This window comes from Pygocentrus nattereri, chromosome 9 (assembly GCF_015220715.1).
Source record: "Pygocentrus nattereri isolate fPygNat1 chromosome 9, fPygNat1.pri, whole genome shotgun sequence".
Taxonomy (NCBI): domain Eukaryota; kingdom Metazoa; phylum Chordata; class Actinopteri; order Characiformes; family Serrasalmidae; genus Pygocentrus; species Pygocentrus nattereri.
Genome location: NC_051219.1, coordinates 32,554,966 through 32,569,038, shown reverse-complemented (window position 1 = coordinate 32,569,038; position 14,073 = coordinate 32,554,966). Strand labels below are relative to the sequence as shown.

The following is a 14,073-nucleotide window of genomic DNA, read 5'->3' as shown; positions in this document are numbered from 1 at the left end:
TAGTACTGTGCCTTTGCTCCGCATAACTTTAAAAGCTCTTCTGTGTATAATGGATAATAAAAATGTGACTGTGGCGCCATCTGTTGGTAAGTACGGAGTCATGGAGTTCGGAAAGCTCAATCACAAAAACCACAATCACAAAACACAACAAATTAAGGAAACATAAGAAAACTGAAGGCTCCTACTAGTCAAAACGGACTTTTTCATATTCTCAATGACCACATACTGCTTCCTGTTTTCATAACAAGCCATGTGGCCAGTTGTGTGCTAGTTACAGACAAAATACAAGCAAAATACAAAATTATTAAATATTAACCCCTTAATGTCCATAATATTAAAATTTCTTTTGACCCTAAAAATGACTTGTCAACCTTTTAATAAATTAAATGAAAGCCTCCGGTGACACAGGACCACCGATTTTAACCAAAACAATAAAAGATGTAAAACTGACTGAATAAGTATGAAAAGTACTTGAAAAAAATAATAATTAAAAATACACAATGGGTAAAGTTTTAATGTTCTTCCAAGACACAATTTCATCATCAGATTTATTTTTTTTACGCAAATTTAGTTTTTGGACATGAATGGGTTAAAGATGACTGGGTACAGCCCATGAAGGTGTTTGATTTGGTCTGCCAGGAAGTTACTCAACCCCAATTCCTCAGCCAATGAGAGAACAAGCATACATATGCAACTTGCTCTAGTTACAAAATACAGTAGAATGTCATTTAAATCTTCCCTACATTCTTGCTTGTATATTATTAATTTTCCTCTTAGCCCACCATAAACATTGCACTTTGTACACCCCTCACCAAAAGATATAGGCCACATCTCTCCATACTTTAAGTAACATGCATGAGAAATAAGCAAGACAAAAAAAATAAGCCATTACAATATAATCAAAAGTCATTTTAAAACATTTTTATTTTGAGGTCTAAACATAAAAAGGAGAACCAAAACTGAAAACAGTACATTTCTGAAACAATTCTTTAGTTTGGATGTTAACATTTTCTGCATAACACTGTTACCATTATGTGTAGGTAAAGTGAGGTTGCTTTGTTGCAGCTGTTCCTGCTAAAGCACTGTCCACCTCTGTAGGGCCTGAGGACTGACTGGATATACTGGTGGTGTTACAAACATGACAAAGTGCTGCATCAAGAGGTTTTATTGCAGATAGTGCCAGCACACAAGAGCCCTCCTTCATGCAGCTACAGGGTTTTTAATGTCACTGGACAGTGTGAAGACTAGTGAGGAGGTCACATGGGATCTTAACAGGGGAAGATAAAGGCACTTCTGAAAATAAAAACCAAATGAGTGTAAATGGGAGGAGGGGGACCAGAATGGATAAGCAAAAGAGGAGGAATGCATGAACAAAAGGAATGGAAAAAGATGTGTAACAGAAAACACACACATAAATGAGACAGACAATTTGTTGTTTTCTTTATCTTCAACCATTCATGACCATCCGCACAAGTTCTGTAAGCAAAAGAAAAAAAAAAGAAAAGTAAGAACACAAACACTGAAAATAGACTAGGGGGCCCACCTCCAGCATGCCACACAGACTCAGACTCTATTCTAAATTAATTAATAAAATATAATTAATTGATGAAAAGGATCTAGTACACAGAAAAATACTTTTAGGCATCACCATGGCTCTTTGATTCATTAATTACCCAATTGACCTGTCCTACATTTTCTCAGTGCTGTTTGGCTTGTGTGGCTTGCTACAGATGGGATTTGCCCCAGTAATCCTCATCTGTGCCAGGGGACAGCGAGAGCGATCATCTTCTATTCAGCCAGAGCTTAAGAGGTTGACCAGGTCTAGGATTCAAGAGAAAATTAGAGAAGCTCGTCCAGGTTTTCCTCAACTACAGGCCAAGAGTGGCGACAGATAGGAGAACAGTAGAGAAAACTTGTACAGCCCAGCTATGAATCAGCGTTCATCAGGAAAAAAAAGAATAAGAGCAGCAAATAGTAACTCACTGCCACTGGTTGGTTAGTAAAAGAAGTGACTGCACTGCTTCAAAAGCATCAACAAAATAGATGCCTGTTAACCTGTCAATGACTTTGACTTAATATCTACAAGATGACACATTCAAGGAAAACTCCAGCGTTTATAATACCTAATCTCAATCACCCACATCTGTAGGATGTGGCTGATTTTTACAGACAACTACTGACGATCTTATTTCTGATTCTTATTTCTCAATCCTACTGTCAGAAAGCTTGATGCGTTTCACACTTGCCTACTTTGAGAGGACAGGGCCATCTGACCGACATGCAAAATAACTAAATCACAGACCGCTGTTTTAGTGTGACGTGTAGAGGCAGGAGATTCTCTCACTGGCAAACGTACGAGAAAAGTTCATTTAAAAGCTCATGAATAGCTTTTGAAGATATACTGAACCAGGGTTTCTAAACCACTGGGCCACGGACCACACTTGGGCCATACTGATCATGAAAATTATATGTGTGTGTGTGTATATATATATATATATATATATATATATATATATATATATATATATATATATATATATATATATATATAAAAATGCAAAATGTTTTCAAACTATAAACAATATTAGTAAAACCTGTGGGCCTTCATGCCTTCTAGTGAGAAATAAGTGAGTCCTGAGATGGAAAAAACTGAGAAAGTCCAATCTTGCTTCTGAAAGCAGTCACGGCCGAAGAGCAATTATCTGCTTGTAATTTGCCTTGCATTGAATGATAAACAAACAAAAAACAGCTACATGTAAGTGTGCACACATGGATGTGCGAGTAGCCAATCAGAATTAAACTCCCAAAATCCTGACAGCTATCACCAGCTAATTCTACTACAGATATCAGATGCTCTGTGTATACGCTGTAAATCGCTGAAGTATTTCCTTAACAAATGTCTCCAAAAAAAGACAAATCAACCTATTAGAGTTAGTCTGGAACCTACTTGATAATTGTTCACATGTTGTAAACCACATTCACAGCAGTGCAATCACCCCTGTGCCTCTAAACCAGCCATGCCCATGTGGCCATCACATTGCTGGGCCAGTCGCAGAGAGCATGCTGCAGCCAAGGGCCAGAGAGAGCTGCTGCTGCTGCTGCAGAAACATGAGTGTCCAACAATGAGTCAAAACCTCCACACTAACACCAGTTCTAATCAGACTCTCCAACTACAGACACGCCATGCCTCACAGCAAAATAAGCAATAAATATCCATTTCAAATGAATTAATAATTGAACGAAACTGGATCCTATCTGAGGGATTACAATATCAAATTTCATTTCCAAATAGCTGCAGTGGTGAAACAGCAGTAGGAGGGAGTATGCTGTGCAGGCATGTGTGCCCATATAAAGGAATATGAGTCTGGATTGTAGCTTCATATGGTATACGTGTTGACTGTAGAAGAAGGACGTACTCCCAAGACAGCTCTCAGCCAGACATGATGTGACGAACAAAAGCTGTGGAAGACCAGCAAGAGTTATGGCATTTCCCCCCCCTCATGAGTCATTCGGTATCATTTCAAGTATTTAAATAGGCATTCTTCTTCAGCATCCATTAATGCACAACATCATTCACACAGCACATAATATAACACAGAATGGGACATGCAACTCCTTCTGTGGTGAGAACAGTTTACAGTTACATAAGGCAAGGCTAACTGCATACTTGACTGAGTTTCACCCATCTGCATACCTTCATAATTGATGCAGCCATTGGCATCCTCATGTCCAGCCAGAAGCGTTTCTACCTCATCCTCTGTCATCTTTTCCCCTAAAACAAAATAAACACAGACTTTATTTTTATTTTCTCAAATATTTCAAAGGGCATTACAATACTATGATTGTATCAAAGAAAATACAGCTTACAATATGCAAATATAAACACACCCTGGAAAAGACTGTCAGCTGGCATCACTGCACTTACAACTATACCTACTCGTGGTGCTTCATTCTGACAGTGCCCTGGATATGTGGGAGAGGGTTATAAATACCATCTCTGGAGAGAAGTTGGCTTACCCAGCGTGGTGAGAACATGGCGCAGCTCAGCACCCATGACTGTTCCGTTGCCCTCTTTGTCAAAGACCCGCAGTCCCTCTACAAAGTCCTCAAAGGAGCCCTGGTCTTTATTTTTAGCAATGGCTTGGAACATGGGCAGGAACTGCTCGAAGTCCAGCATTTTATGGTTCATCTCTGGATGCAGATGCAAATAGGAATTAGAATCTCTGAATGGGATTCATGCAGCTGTTCCGAGTTAAAGTAATTGTCAGCTCAACATAAAACCTTGCAGCTCATACTTCATCTGTATGTGCAAGAAAATAAATTTATCATTTCATTTTTCCACAGCACAGATTTCTGTGCCTTATCCCATGATCAGTTATGATTCATACCCTCAGCTTTTGGGTTGCCTAGAACCTTAAGCACTTCAGCATTGACAGGGTTCTGGCCGAGAGCCCGCATCACGTCCCCACACTGACTATAGCTGATCTTCCCATCACCCGTCCGGTCAAACAGGAGGAAGGCCTCTTTGAATTCTGTAGAAAGAGAATTACACACAATAAGCGACAGGAATGCTCATGTTAAATAGTGTCTGTGTGAGGCTATGAGAGGAAGAAAAAAACAAGAGTGAGAAGAGATGAGTGCTAGAACATGCAAAAAAAAAAACAAACAAAAAAAAAAAAAAACGAAAGCAGGACCAGTTTTATAAAAGAGTTTAGCCTACATGGTAACAATACAGCAGGAACATAGGCATGCGTTCCATGAATGCAAGTTAACAGAAGTGAGTAACACTGTCATAGGAACAGGTGTTTGTCACCTGAGGTGTAACTTGAAGGAGGACAAAGAAACACTGCACCAGCAATCAATATTAATGTCATCCCTTGCTGTATTGTGGACTTTCTATTCAGATTAGCTAATACAGATCAAGTGACCCCCTGAAACTTCCATTAACGTTTAAGCGATAGTTCAGTGGAAAATTAAAATGACATTTATAAGCCACCCCCCGCCCCAACCCAAATATAGTCCAATTTTGGATGTCAAATATGTCTTCGCTGGTTGACTCCATTTGGGTTAAGGAGAAAAACTATGCAAAATTGCCAATCACCTTAAACTAGACCTGTTTATCACAAATCTATTTTTGTTATCAAGAAGCAAATCATACATTATGACAAAAGGAAGGTCTCATATAGCTTATTACTGCCATGTATTGCTCTAGCCTCATGTGACATTATCGGTCAAAATACACAGATAAAACATTTAACTCCATTTGATGGATAACATGAGGCTTATGCAGATGCCAGATCATTTTTGATATTGACCAGGATCACAGCTTTCTCAACTGAAATTTCAGTTCTGTCTAGTAATCCAGTGGATTGTTCATCAGTTGTTAAAATACCAACATGAAACATTAAGGACAGGAAACATTAGTGCTGGGCAAGATACTGTCTATAACTTTATACAGCAATGACAGTAATTATTAGCATAAGCATATACAAGTATTAGCATATACTAGTATACAGACAGATTAAAGGCATAGGTACAAAGCATGTCATTGGTGCTTTAAACTGTTGCTAGAATAGTTCAAATTGCATCAAGCTGCTTAAATTTCCAGAAATGCACTCCCTTGCAACACTGTCTAAGGCCAACTTTGGTCGCTTTAAGAAAGCAGAACAAAACAGTGCAGTCAAAACAAGCTGTGACAGGTTTGTGAGATAATCTTTAAGCACAGGGTTCCAGTACTCAGGAACCTTAGGTTCACTAACTTTATTAATGCTAAATTACTTAAATGTCATCTGACACCATGACATATCAAAAATATCATCACACTAAATTTGAGCAAAATCTCCCAGCACTGGTTTGAACTCTCAGTAAATGAGCTGTAAAGTCAGACGTTAACTGGGCTGGCCCTCCTCCCATAAATAGCTTGACTCTGTTGTGCTTCCTGCTCTCTGGAATGTGGCTGCTCCCCTCCAGCCTAGAAATGTGCTCTTTAACCATATAAGGTACTGGAGAGAATAGGAGCCTGAACAGTAATATGCCAGCCATATCGGATTAAACAAACCAGGCAAGAAATAAAACAGAATGGTTTTAGCATCTAAAAAGCCAAACTGTTTTTGTAGCAGTAACAAGCACTAGATAATTACATGATTTCTTAACTTCTGCTGGTTGTTGGTGATTCTAGAAAAAGAGTCAGATTAGGTTGGGGAGATATTTGTGAGAGTGAAGCTGTACTTTGCTCCATTTCATTGAAACGGAGCACAATCTAAAGTGACGAGATTACAGCCTTCTTCCTGTGAGACACACCCTGGCATGTCGCAGCTGGAAGGCACACTATAAAAGTACCACCAGACCACTTCCCTGTTCTTTTGATGTCTCACCATCATTTTCATGATCAATTTCTTGTAATTCTTGTTAATGTTTCATGCACACTCCTGTAAGCGGTCTGTGACATCTACTTGACTCAAAACAATGCATGCAAACCAAGTTACAGCAGCTTAGGCACACAAAAACCGTTCATCAGGACGAATGAAGGCACTACAAAGTCTCTACCTGAGCTGAGGCGATGTGCTGAACTTTTAAGAGCACTCACCATGAATCTGATCCAAGTTAAACTCAATCTGGAGGACAAAATAGGTGCAGCAGAAGGAGAAATAATACAAACGTGAGGGAAAAAAAGGAAGGAGCTGAAAGGACAGAATAACAGCTGCGACAAGAAGCAGGTGATGTATGTGGGGAAATGGAGAGAAGGAAAACTACACAAAGTTTACGTTACGAAATGGGGAAAGGCTAGAGGACATGCAGTGTCTTCACTTGACACAAACTCACCAAGGATCTGGTCTTCTGTGAAGTCGGACTGTTTAAAGACAAAGCGTTATTGAAGACGGTGAAACAAGAGACCTCAAAAACGAATACCAACGTATTGTAGCGTTGTAATCTAGCAAAAAGCCGGATATATTTCGACAGAAGTCAACTTTGGACGACAAGTTAGCTATTGAGCTCCGACAGCTAGCAGCATTTCGTGTATTAGTGCATACTGCTGTCTATATAAAACATGTACTGCATGGTCTCAAAACATGATTCAGCTAAGTTAAAACACATCAACTACATTCGTTCACAAACGTATGTCAGCTAGCCAAGTTAGCTAGCTCGCCAAGCTAACCGAACCGTATCGCCTGTTAGCTTCGCTAGAGTGGCTCTACAGCTAAGTAAGCTAGCGTTAGCTAATAAAGGAATGAGCGTAACGTTAGGGGATATTTGAACACTAAAATATAAATACAATAATTCAGGTGTAACTGTTTCTCCAGTTAGCGAAACACAAAAAAGCCCAAGTTACCATAGCTGCAGCAGGAGGAGGGTGTAAGAGTAGAAAGCGCCTTGACGGAGTATTTGGCGTTCAGGGAGGGAAGAGTCAAATTGCGTCGGCGAATAAGTAGTGAGGAGTGCGGGCCTGCCAACGCAGATCGCTATACAGAGTGGACGTGAATGTGACGGGGAAAGAGCACCTTCTGTCGATCGGGATGACTTTTGAATCTGTCTTCCTGCTTCATGACGTTTTATGTACGGTACTTCATTCCGACATGGCGAGGTTTGCGTGCTTTCATAAGCCAGTACATTATCAGTGGTATGCCTGAATGTATGTTACGTTTGCACTTCGTTAAACATCTTGTCTTCTACATTATAAATCATATCAGATTTGACTGTCTTACGTGTGCCTTCTACTGCTTACACTTCTGTAAGTTTGCCAAATGCTAAATGTAGGCTGAATGCACTTATATGCTCTGGAATTTCATGAACAAAGCAAAAAAACACCATAACGCCAATAATCAAAGTATTAAAGGGCCCATATCCTACGTCTGCTTGCATATAATACCCCCTCCCACACAAGCACACGTCAAACCTGTGACATTTATTTGAGTTAATCGACCAAAAACACTCATAACTCACATGACCATTTTCAAAATATCCCAAATATCTTGCAGAATTCAACAGGTTGTTTTTGCTTTTTAGACTTCTATGTAAGTGACTTGTGTTATGTTTGGCAGCTCTGCATTGTCCCTCGTTCAAAAAGACACCAAGCTGAAAGACTCCTCATAACGTCAGCATCAATAGATAGACGTTGCTGAAGGCTGAAGTGGATATAATGAAATGCATAGTTTTTTTGTGACATCACAAAATTTTTAAAATTCAAAATAGGCTTATTTTGCAGCTTAAATTCCAGACATGGACTGTATGGAGTGAAAAGTAAGTTTCTGAAAATATTAGCATAGTACATAAAGCCTTTTATTTAAAAAATGCAAATTTTCCATGATATGGGCCCTTTAAAGAAAGGAGACCTATGGTAGCTGCGGCCTATTTACCGTATGCAGTGAATATGGCACACCCTTAGATGTTTGGACATTACAGTAGTTTACAGACACTATGGAAAAATGGATTAATGAATGCTACATTATGAATTTTGATGCTATATATATATGTTGATGATATATACATTATGTTTTGCATGACAATGAAGGCAAACACATGCACATGTAATACGATTTAGCTTGAGGTATCAGAGAGATATTTCACAACATGGCATAAGAATATAATATCTATACTATCATGCTACGTTATTGAAATTCATGTCACTTGTAGGTTTCTTTAATTTAAATAAGAAATTCTCTTAAATATGAGTACAAGTTTAATGAAAACAAATCATGAAGATCAGGCATTTGTAATAAAGGCCATTTGATGGTGCTGTTCATAATGTTTTAAGGTGCATAGGATGCTTTAGTGATAAAAGCCATTTGAGGATGCTGTTCATAATGTTTTAGGGTGCATAGTGTTCATCAGACTGCATCTTATCCGTGTCCTATTTCTAGATCTTCATATAGCACTACTATTCTCCCTAGGATTGGGGGCTGGGTTGACATAGATTTCTGTTTCCCTTGGAGAGGATAATTAAGATTGCAAGGAAGTGCTCTGATGTTTTATTCAAAATAAAGGCTGCTGCTCTAATATAAAATGGCAATAATTGTAAAAAAAAAAAAAAAAAAAAAAAAAAATTCATATGTCCAAAAGTATCCAGACACCCCTTGCAATTAGTCAACTTTAAGGTGCACCTATTGCTCTATTGCTGATACAGGCGTTCAACAGGGTAAACATAGTTGTATCCATAGACAAGCACTGCCAATGAGCATAAGATGACTAGCACCAAGTGTTGGCTGGAGGGTTATAAAGCCCCCCAGGACCAGGCAATGGAGCAGCACAACTGCTTTTTCTAGACTGATGGAGCTCCATCCAATACCTTTGAGATGACATGGAGTATTGTTTATGATCTAGAACTAATCATCCAACATAAGGAATGCTCTTGCATCTGAATACAATCCAGTTTTCACAGCAATGTTCCAACATCTAGAGCACATGCATCATGTGCTCCAGTCCTGATGGGACTCCAGTCCTCGCAGGCCAAGGTCCCCAGTTTGACCTGACTGATCTAGAGCCAGGGTGGGTGAACTGAGGGCCAAGAAACAACACAATATGATGATTTCCTGCTTTGGCACATCAGCTAAACCTGGTAATTAGCTGTGGAGTTGAATCAGGCATACATGAGTAGCAAAATCATCGAATTGTTCAGGAATCTTGCCCTCCAAGGCCGGAGTTCCCCCCTCCAATTCTAGTGTATAGCTGTCTCAGAAGAGTGGATGCTACTACTTCAGCACAGAAGGACAAACTCCTTTGATTATTACTCTTGATTGCAGAAGAAATGTTGTATGAGCAGGTGTCTACAAACTTTTGGACACATAGTGAACATATGAACAGATTCAAATGGCTTGCTGACCTGCAGCCTTTGTTATATTGCTATGAAGGTTACCACCTCTCAGGCCTGTGAATGAACTTCATTTGTAGTCTAATATGGGAGGTGTGGGTTTCACACTGCAGAGCAGATATGCTAAAATTTTTAAAATGAGATTATGTTTAGCCTTGGTGTTTCGGAATCATCGCTTACCTCCAGTGTGCTGGGGTCAAACGGAGAATCCGAGGGGCGCAGGAGCCGAGGCTTGAGCTCTGGAGTTGGCTTAGGAGGCGTTGGTGTGGTGGTAGGACAAGGGAATGGAGGTCCAAGCCTTGGTAGCGTTCCTCCTGAAGGAGATTTCTTGATGGATGGTTCTCTTTTTGGTGCCATGTGCACAAATAATTAGATAACAAATATAGTTGCTTTCCTCTTTGTTCTGCTCTGGTTTGGTAAGGGAGGAGAGTGAGCAGGATGCTGAGAGAATCTGTGTCAGATACACTGTGTCCTGAGAGAGAGAGAGAGAGAGAGAGAGAGAGAGAGAGCGCGAAAGTGAGTCAGAGGAAAAGATAGCTAGAGAGTATCTGTGAGTGAGAGATGGAGATAGATAGAGAGAGAGAGAGAGAGAGAGAGAGAGAGAGAGATAGAGAGAGCCTGGCAGGTAGGAAGACTGGACAGACGAGATCAGTGATGAGGAGGACAGCGTGTGTGAAAGGTGTAGGAGTGTGTGATGTGCACAGCGAGTATGTGTGGGAGTGCTGTCACAGAGTGCGTTCTCCATGGCTCTCGTCTTGTTTTTATATATAAGTCAGAATCGTGTCCGTGTGTAGGTGTAGGTATGCGAGTTTGAGAGACTGAACAGTCCCCAGCCGGAGATATTAATAGACTCTCTATATTTACCCAGTTGCATTTTTGGAAAAGTGGAGACTTCTACTGTCTTTACTTCTGCATCCTTTGATGTTCTGGATAACACAACACCAATGATTTGGTACACTATGTATCCAAAAGCATGCATACCTCCAATAATTAGTAAATTCAGCCACTTTAAAGACAAATTACACCAACATTTGTGCTACACCTGAATAGTTAAGACGTAAACAAAGTCAGGATTGTTCATAGTGGTGGTGATAGGAACTGGATGCCTGCTTCTAAAAAATGCAAGCTTAATACTGCAAATGCATACTGCATACTACACTAAAAATACATACTGCCTACCACAAATGCACACTACTATGCATGCTATATACATGTTACAATGGTTCAAAATGCATATTATCACATAAAACAATACTACACAAGTACATCTGAATTCAGGCACTTATTGCAAATCAACATTGCAGAGATCTGTAGAGGGATGCGCAAAATCTGTGAACACAGTAAATGTTAGCACATACTACTTAATTTGATTCAACATTGTCACAAAGCAACTTGCTAAAAATATATTGACAAAAGTGCATACTACAAAACTCATCATTACATCATGAAGACTTTAGTGAATCTAAACAGTGAAACATTAAATACAAGCATAATGCATCACATAAATACAAATATACTATACGTGCATTTATGTGTGTAGATGCAATTTTTTTTCCTTTTTTGCTTAAATATAATATCTCTCTTTCTCTCTCTCTCACACACATACCAACCTTATGTTTATTACATGTTTGATCCATTCTTATACTACACCTGTACAGTAAATGTTCGGAAAAGATGGGTTTGAAACAACAGTCACGCAATATTCGAATGTGACCACTAGATGTCAGCATTTGTTTAATGTCCAGAGTTTTCTCTTTCTCTGCTTGTCCCAGTTCAGAACATAAGGTTTAATAAGAAATCAGCTTCAGTTTACATTAATTACATTAATTACATTCATTTTGCATATTACATCTAAATTTTTAACAGATTCGCTCAAAAAACTGTGGCCTAACACCACTAGATCTCGGCTTAGAGATAATAATGATAATAGTACCAACAACAACAACAATAACAACAACAATGGTAATCATCATCATCATCATCATCATATCAGCTGATTCGGTGCCAGCACAGTGGAACATCAGCTCAAGCGGAGAAGAAGACAGAAAAGCTGAAAGCGTCTTCAGCGTCTGGTTTAAATGAGTGCTCTGGTTGTGGGGGTCGCAGTGAGGATAGCAGGGGGACAGAGAGGTTTGCTGCTCTTAGCGTTGCACTAATCGAAGCCTCTCCGCCCCTCGGTGGATTTTAATCCCAATCCATCGCGCGCTCAATGGGCCTTGAAATCGCCGTTTGTGTCTCGCGCTGCAGAACAATGGCGTCAGTGGAACCCCAGCGCGAGACCAACGGCTCTCTGGCCGGCGGGCCGTTATAAAGCAGAGCGAGTTCAGGTAAAGTGGGACATTCAGCGGAAAACAGACCATCAAAACCACTCAAACCAAACTCAGTAGATCAGTTTCAGTTAATTAGGGCTGAAATATACTGAGGAGGGACGCTGGGACAGCCTGAGTGGAGCTGACATAAGAAAGAAATAATAAGAAAATCAGATTTTTCAACAGTCCAGCTGAAGCTGTGGGTGATGTATGATGTGTGTATGTGGTGTGTGATGTAGGTATGAGACTTTTATCAGAAAAGTGCTCATCTGCACCTCGGACCCCCTTCATCTCACGACTTTCCTCTTCAGTGGGACAGTTTGCTGCTTTATTATTAGACAGCCAATCAAATTAAGACACGTATGTTGCGTCTGCTGCTTAGTAGGTACAGACTATGACGTCATTTTAGAGTACGAATTATTACGCAATCATTCGTACCCTCGGCGTTTTTGATGCGTTTGATTTAAAAAATGCAGCTGCACACACACTGATGATGTCACACATATGATGTCACACCAATCAAACATATTTAATCATATTTCACAGAAATCCCGCACTAGCACACTAACGTTTGTTGTCACTGGCTGACAAAGCAGTAAGACACACTGCTGCTGATCTGAAGGTCCTGCTTTACCTGAACTCACCCAAACGGTTTAAATCCAGTGTAAACACAGAGTGCTGTTTATAAACATTAATACCATTTTAACTATAGAGGGCTGTTATGAAAACAACAACAACAACCATAACAGCAAAAACAAATGAAAAGTATTCAGATATAAAACCTTCAAAGAATGGTTTTTCTTGGAGACTATTATCTTTGTGTCCTGTGTGAGGGCAGGCGGGGGCAGGGCGACAGAGGCCTCACGTGCACGCTTTAAAAAGTATCTGCTATGCAAAGTGGAGTCTGCCGAGCGGACAGAGAAGTCACCCGTCTTCAGACCGATTAAATAGATTAATTTCTAGGCCTCACGTTCCCTAAATCTCCCAGTCAAATCCCCTAAACCCCCCGACCAGACCCCCCTCCAAACACACACAAACAGACGCACACACACACACACACACACGTTTTTATACAAAGTTAGGACATGGAGTCATACACATCATATCTGTATTTTATATATGTATATATATATATATATATATATATATATATATATATATATATATATATATATATATATATATATATATATATATATATGTGTGTGTGTGTGTGTGTGTGTGTGTGTGTGTGTGTGTGTGTGTGTGTGTGTGTGTGTGTGTGTTTGTGTGTGCGTGTGTGTGTGTGTGTGTGTAAGTACCTATATATACTTAGGTTCCAAATTTATTATATAATTGCCTATATGCAATAATATCTGCCATATATGTAAAACACTTGTATGAATCTATATGTAATGTCTCATATTATTAGTATGTAAATGCCTATAAGTTATATGTCCCATAATTATATATCTATATTGCTGCTTTTGGAGCAAAACCTTATATCTAAAAACTGATCATTTTAAAAAGCAAAAAACCTACTTTAATTTCAGTGTGAGTCAATGAAACCAGAATTTTTTCAAAGTCATTCTGGGCCATTGCTATTGGTCCATTAATTGTGATATTTATTGTGGGCAACAGACATTTTCAAATAATGTCAAAAACTGTATATATATAAGAACTATGTGCTATGTTCTTTAACCCAGGTTGGCCAGTATTTCTAACAGCAAAGCAAAGGCTACACCATCTTTCTTGCCTGAAAGGCGTTCCTAAACATCTGTGTTTTAACCAGAAGAGCAGAAATGATCTCCATGGCTGCTGATTTTCCAATTGGAAAAGTAAACTTTCTGTTTTGCCCTTCCCCTTTTTGAGGCCTTTGGTGAAAACAAATTGAATTATGTTGAATTAGGGGAAGGGCCTCAATTGTTCCTCTGAGGTTCTCTTTAGAATACATAATAGAATTATAGCAACTGCCCCGAC

General features: G+C 39.4%; 1 protein-coding gene across 5 annotated transcripts; it reads right to left on the bottom strand.

Moving 5' to 3' along the window:
• Positions 1–906: 906 nt before the first annotated feature.
• On the bottom strand, positions 907–10,253 carry zgc:153867 (uncharacterized protein LOC337226 homolog). Of its 5 annotated transcripts, none has more exons than XM_037541394.1 (7): positions 9,986–10,253; positions 6,587–6,614; positions 4,389–4,532; positions 4,018–4,191; positions 3,695–3,772; positions 3,417–3,459; positions 907–1,476 (listed from the first exon to the last, which is right to left on the bottom strand). In XM_037541394.1, the coding sequence occupies exons 1-6, from the start codon at positions 10,160–10,162 to the stop codon at positions 3,431–3,433; spliced, it is 630 nt and encodes a 209-aa protein (XP_037397291.1). In that variant the 5' UTR covers positions 10,163–10,253; the 3' UTR covers positions 907–1,476; positions 3,417–3,430. The 5 variants fall into 5 exon arrangements, with proteins under 5 accessions (XP_037397291.1, XP_037397289.1, XP_037397290.1 ...); XM_037541392.1 differs by lacking the exon at positions 6,587–6,614 and adding an exon at positions 6,823–6,850 and having other exon boundaries at positions 9,986–10,251; XM_037541393.1 differs by lacking the exon at positions 3,417–3,459 and having other exon boundaries at positions 9,986–10,250.
• Positions 10,254–14,073: the final 3,820 nt, after the last annotated feature.

Bases quoted from the DNA above. Each gene is read 5' to 3' on its own strand.
- zgc:153867 (XM_037541394.1), bottom strand. From the start codon at position 10,162: ATGGCACCAAAAAGAGAACCATCCATCAAGAAATCTCCTTCAGGAGGA. The intron at 4,192-4,388 runs GTATGAATCATA...ATCTGCATCCAG, and splicing joins AGGCAACCCAAAAGCTGAGG to AGATGAACCATAAAATGCTG. The intron at 3,460-3,694 runs GTATGCAGATGG...GGTCTTCCACAG, and splicing joins TGGCTGCATCAATTATGAAG to CTTTTGTTCGTCACATCATG.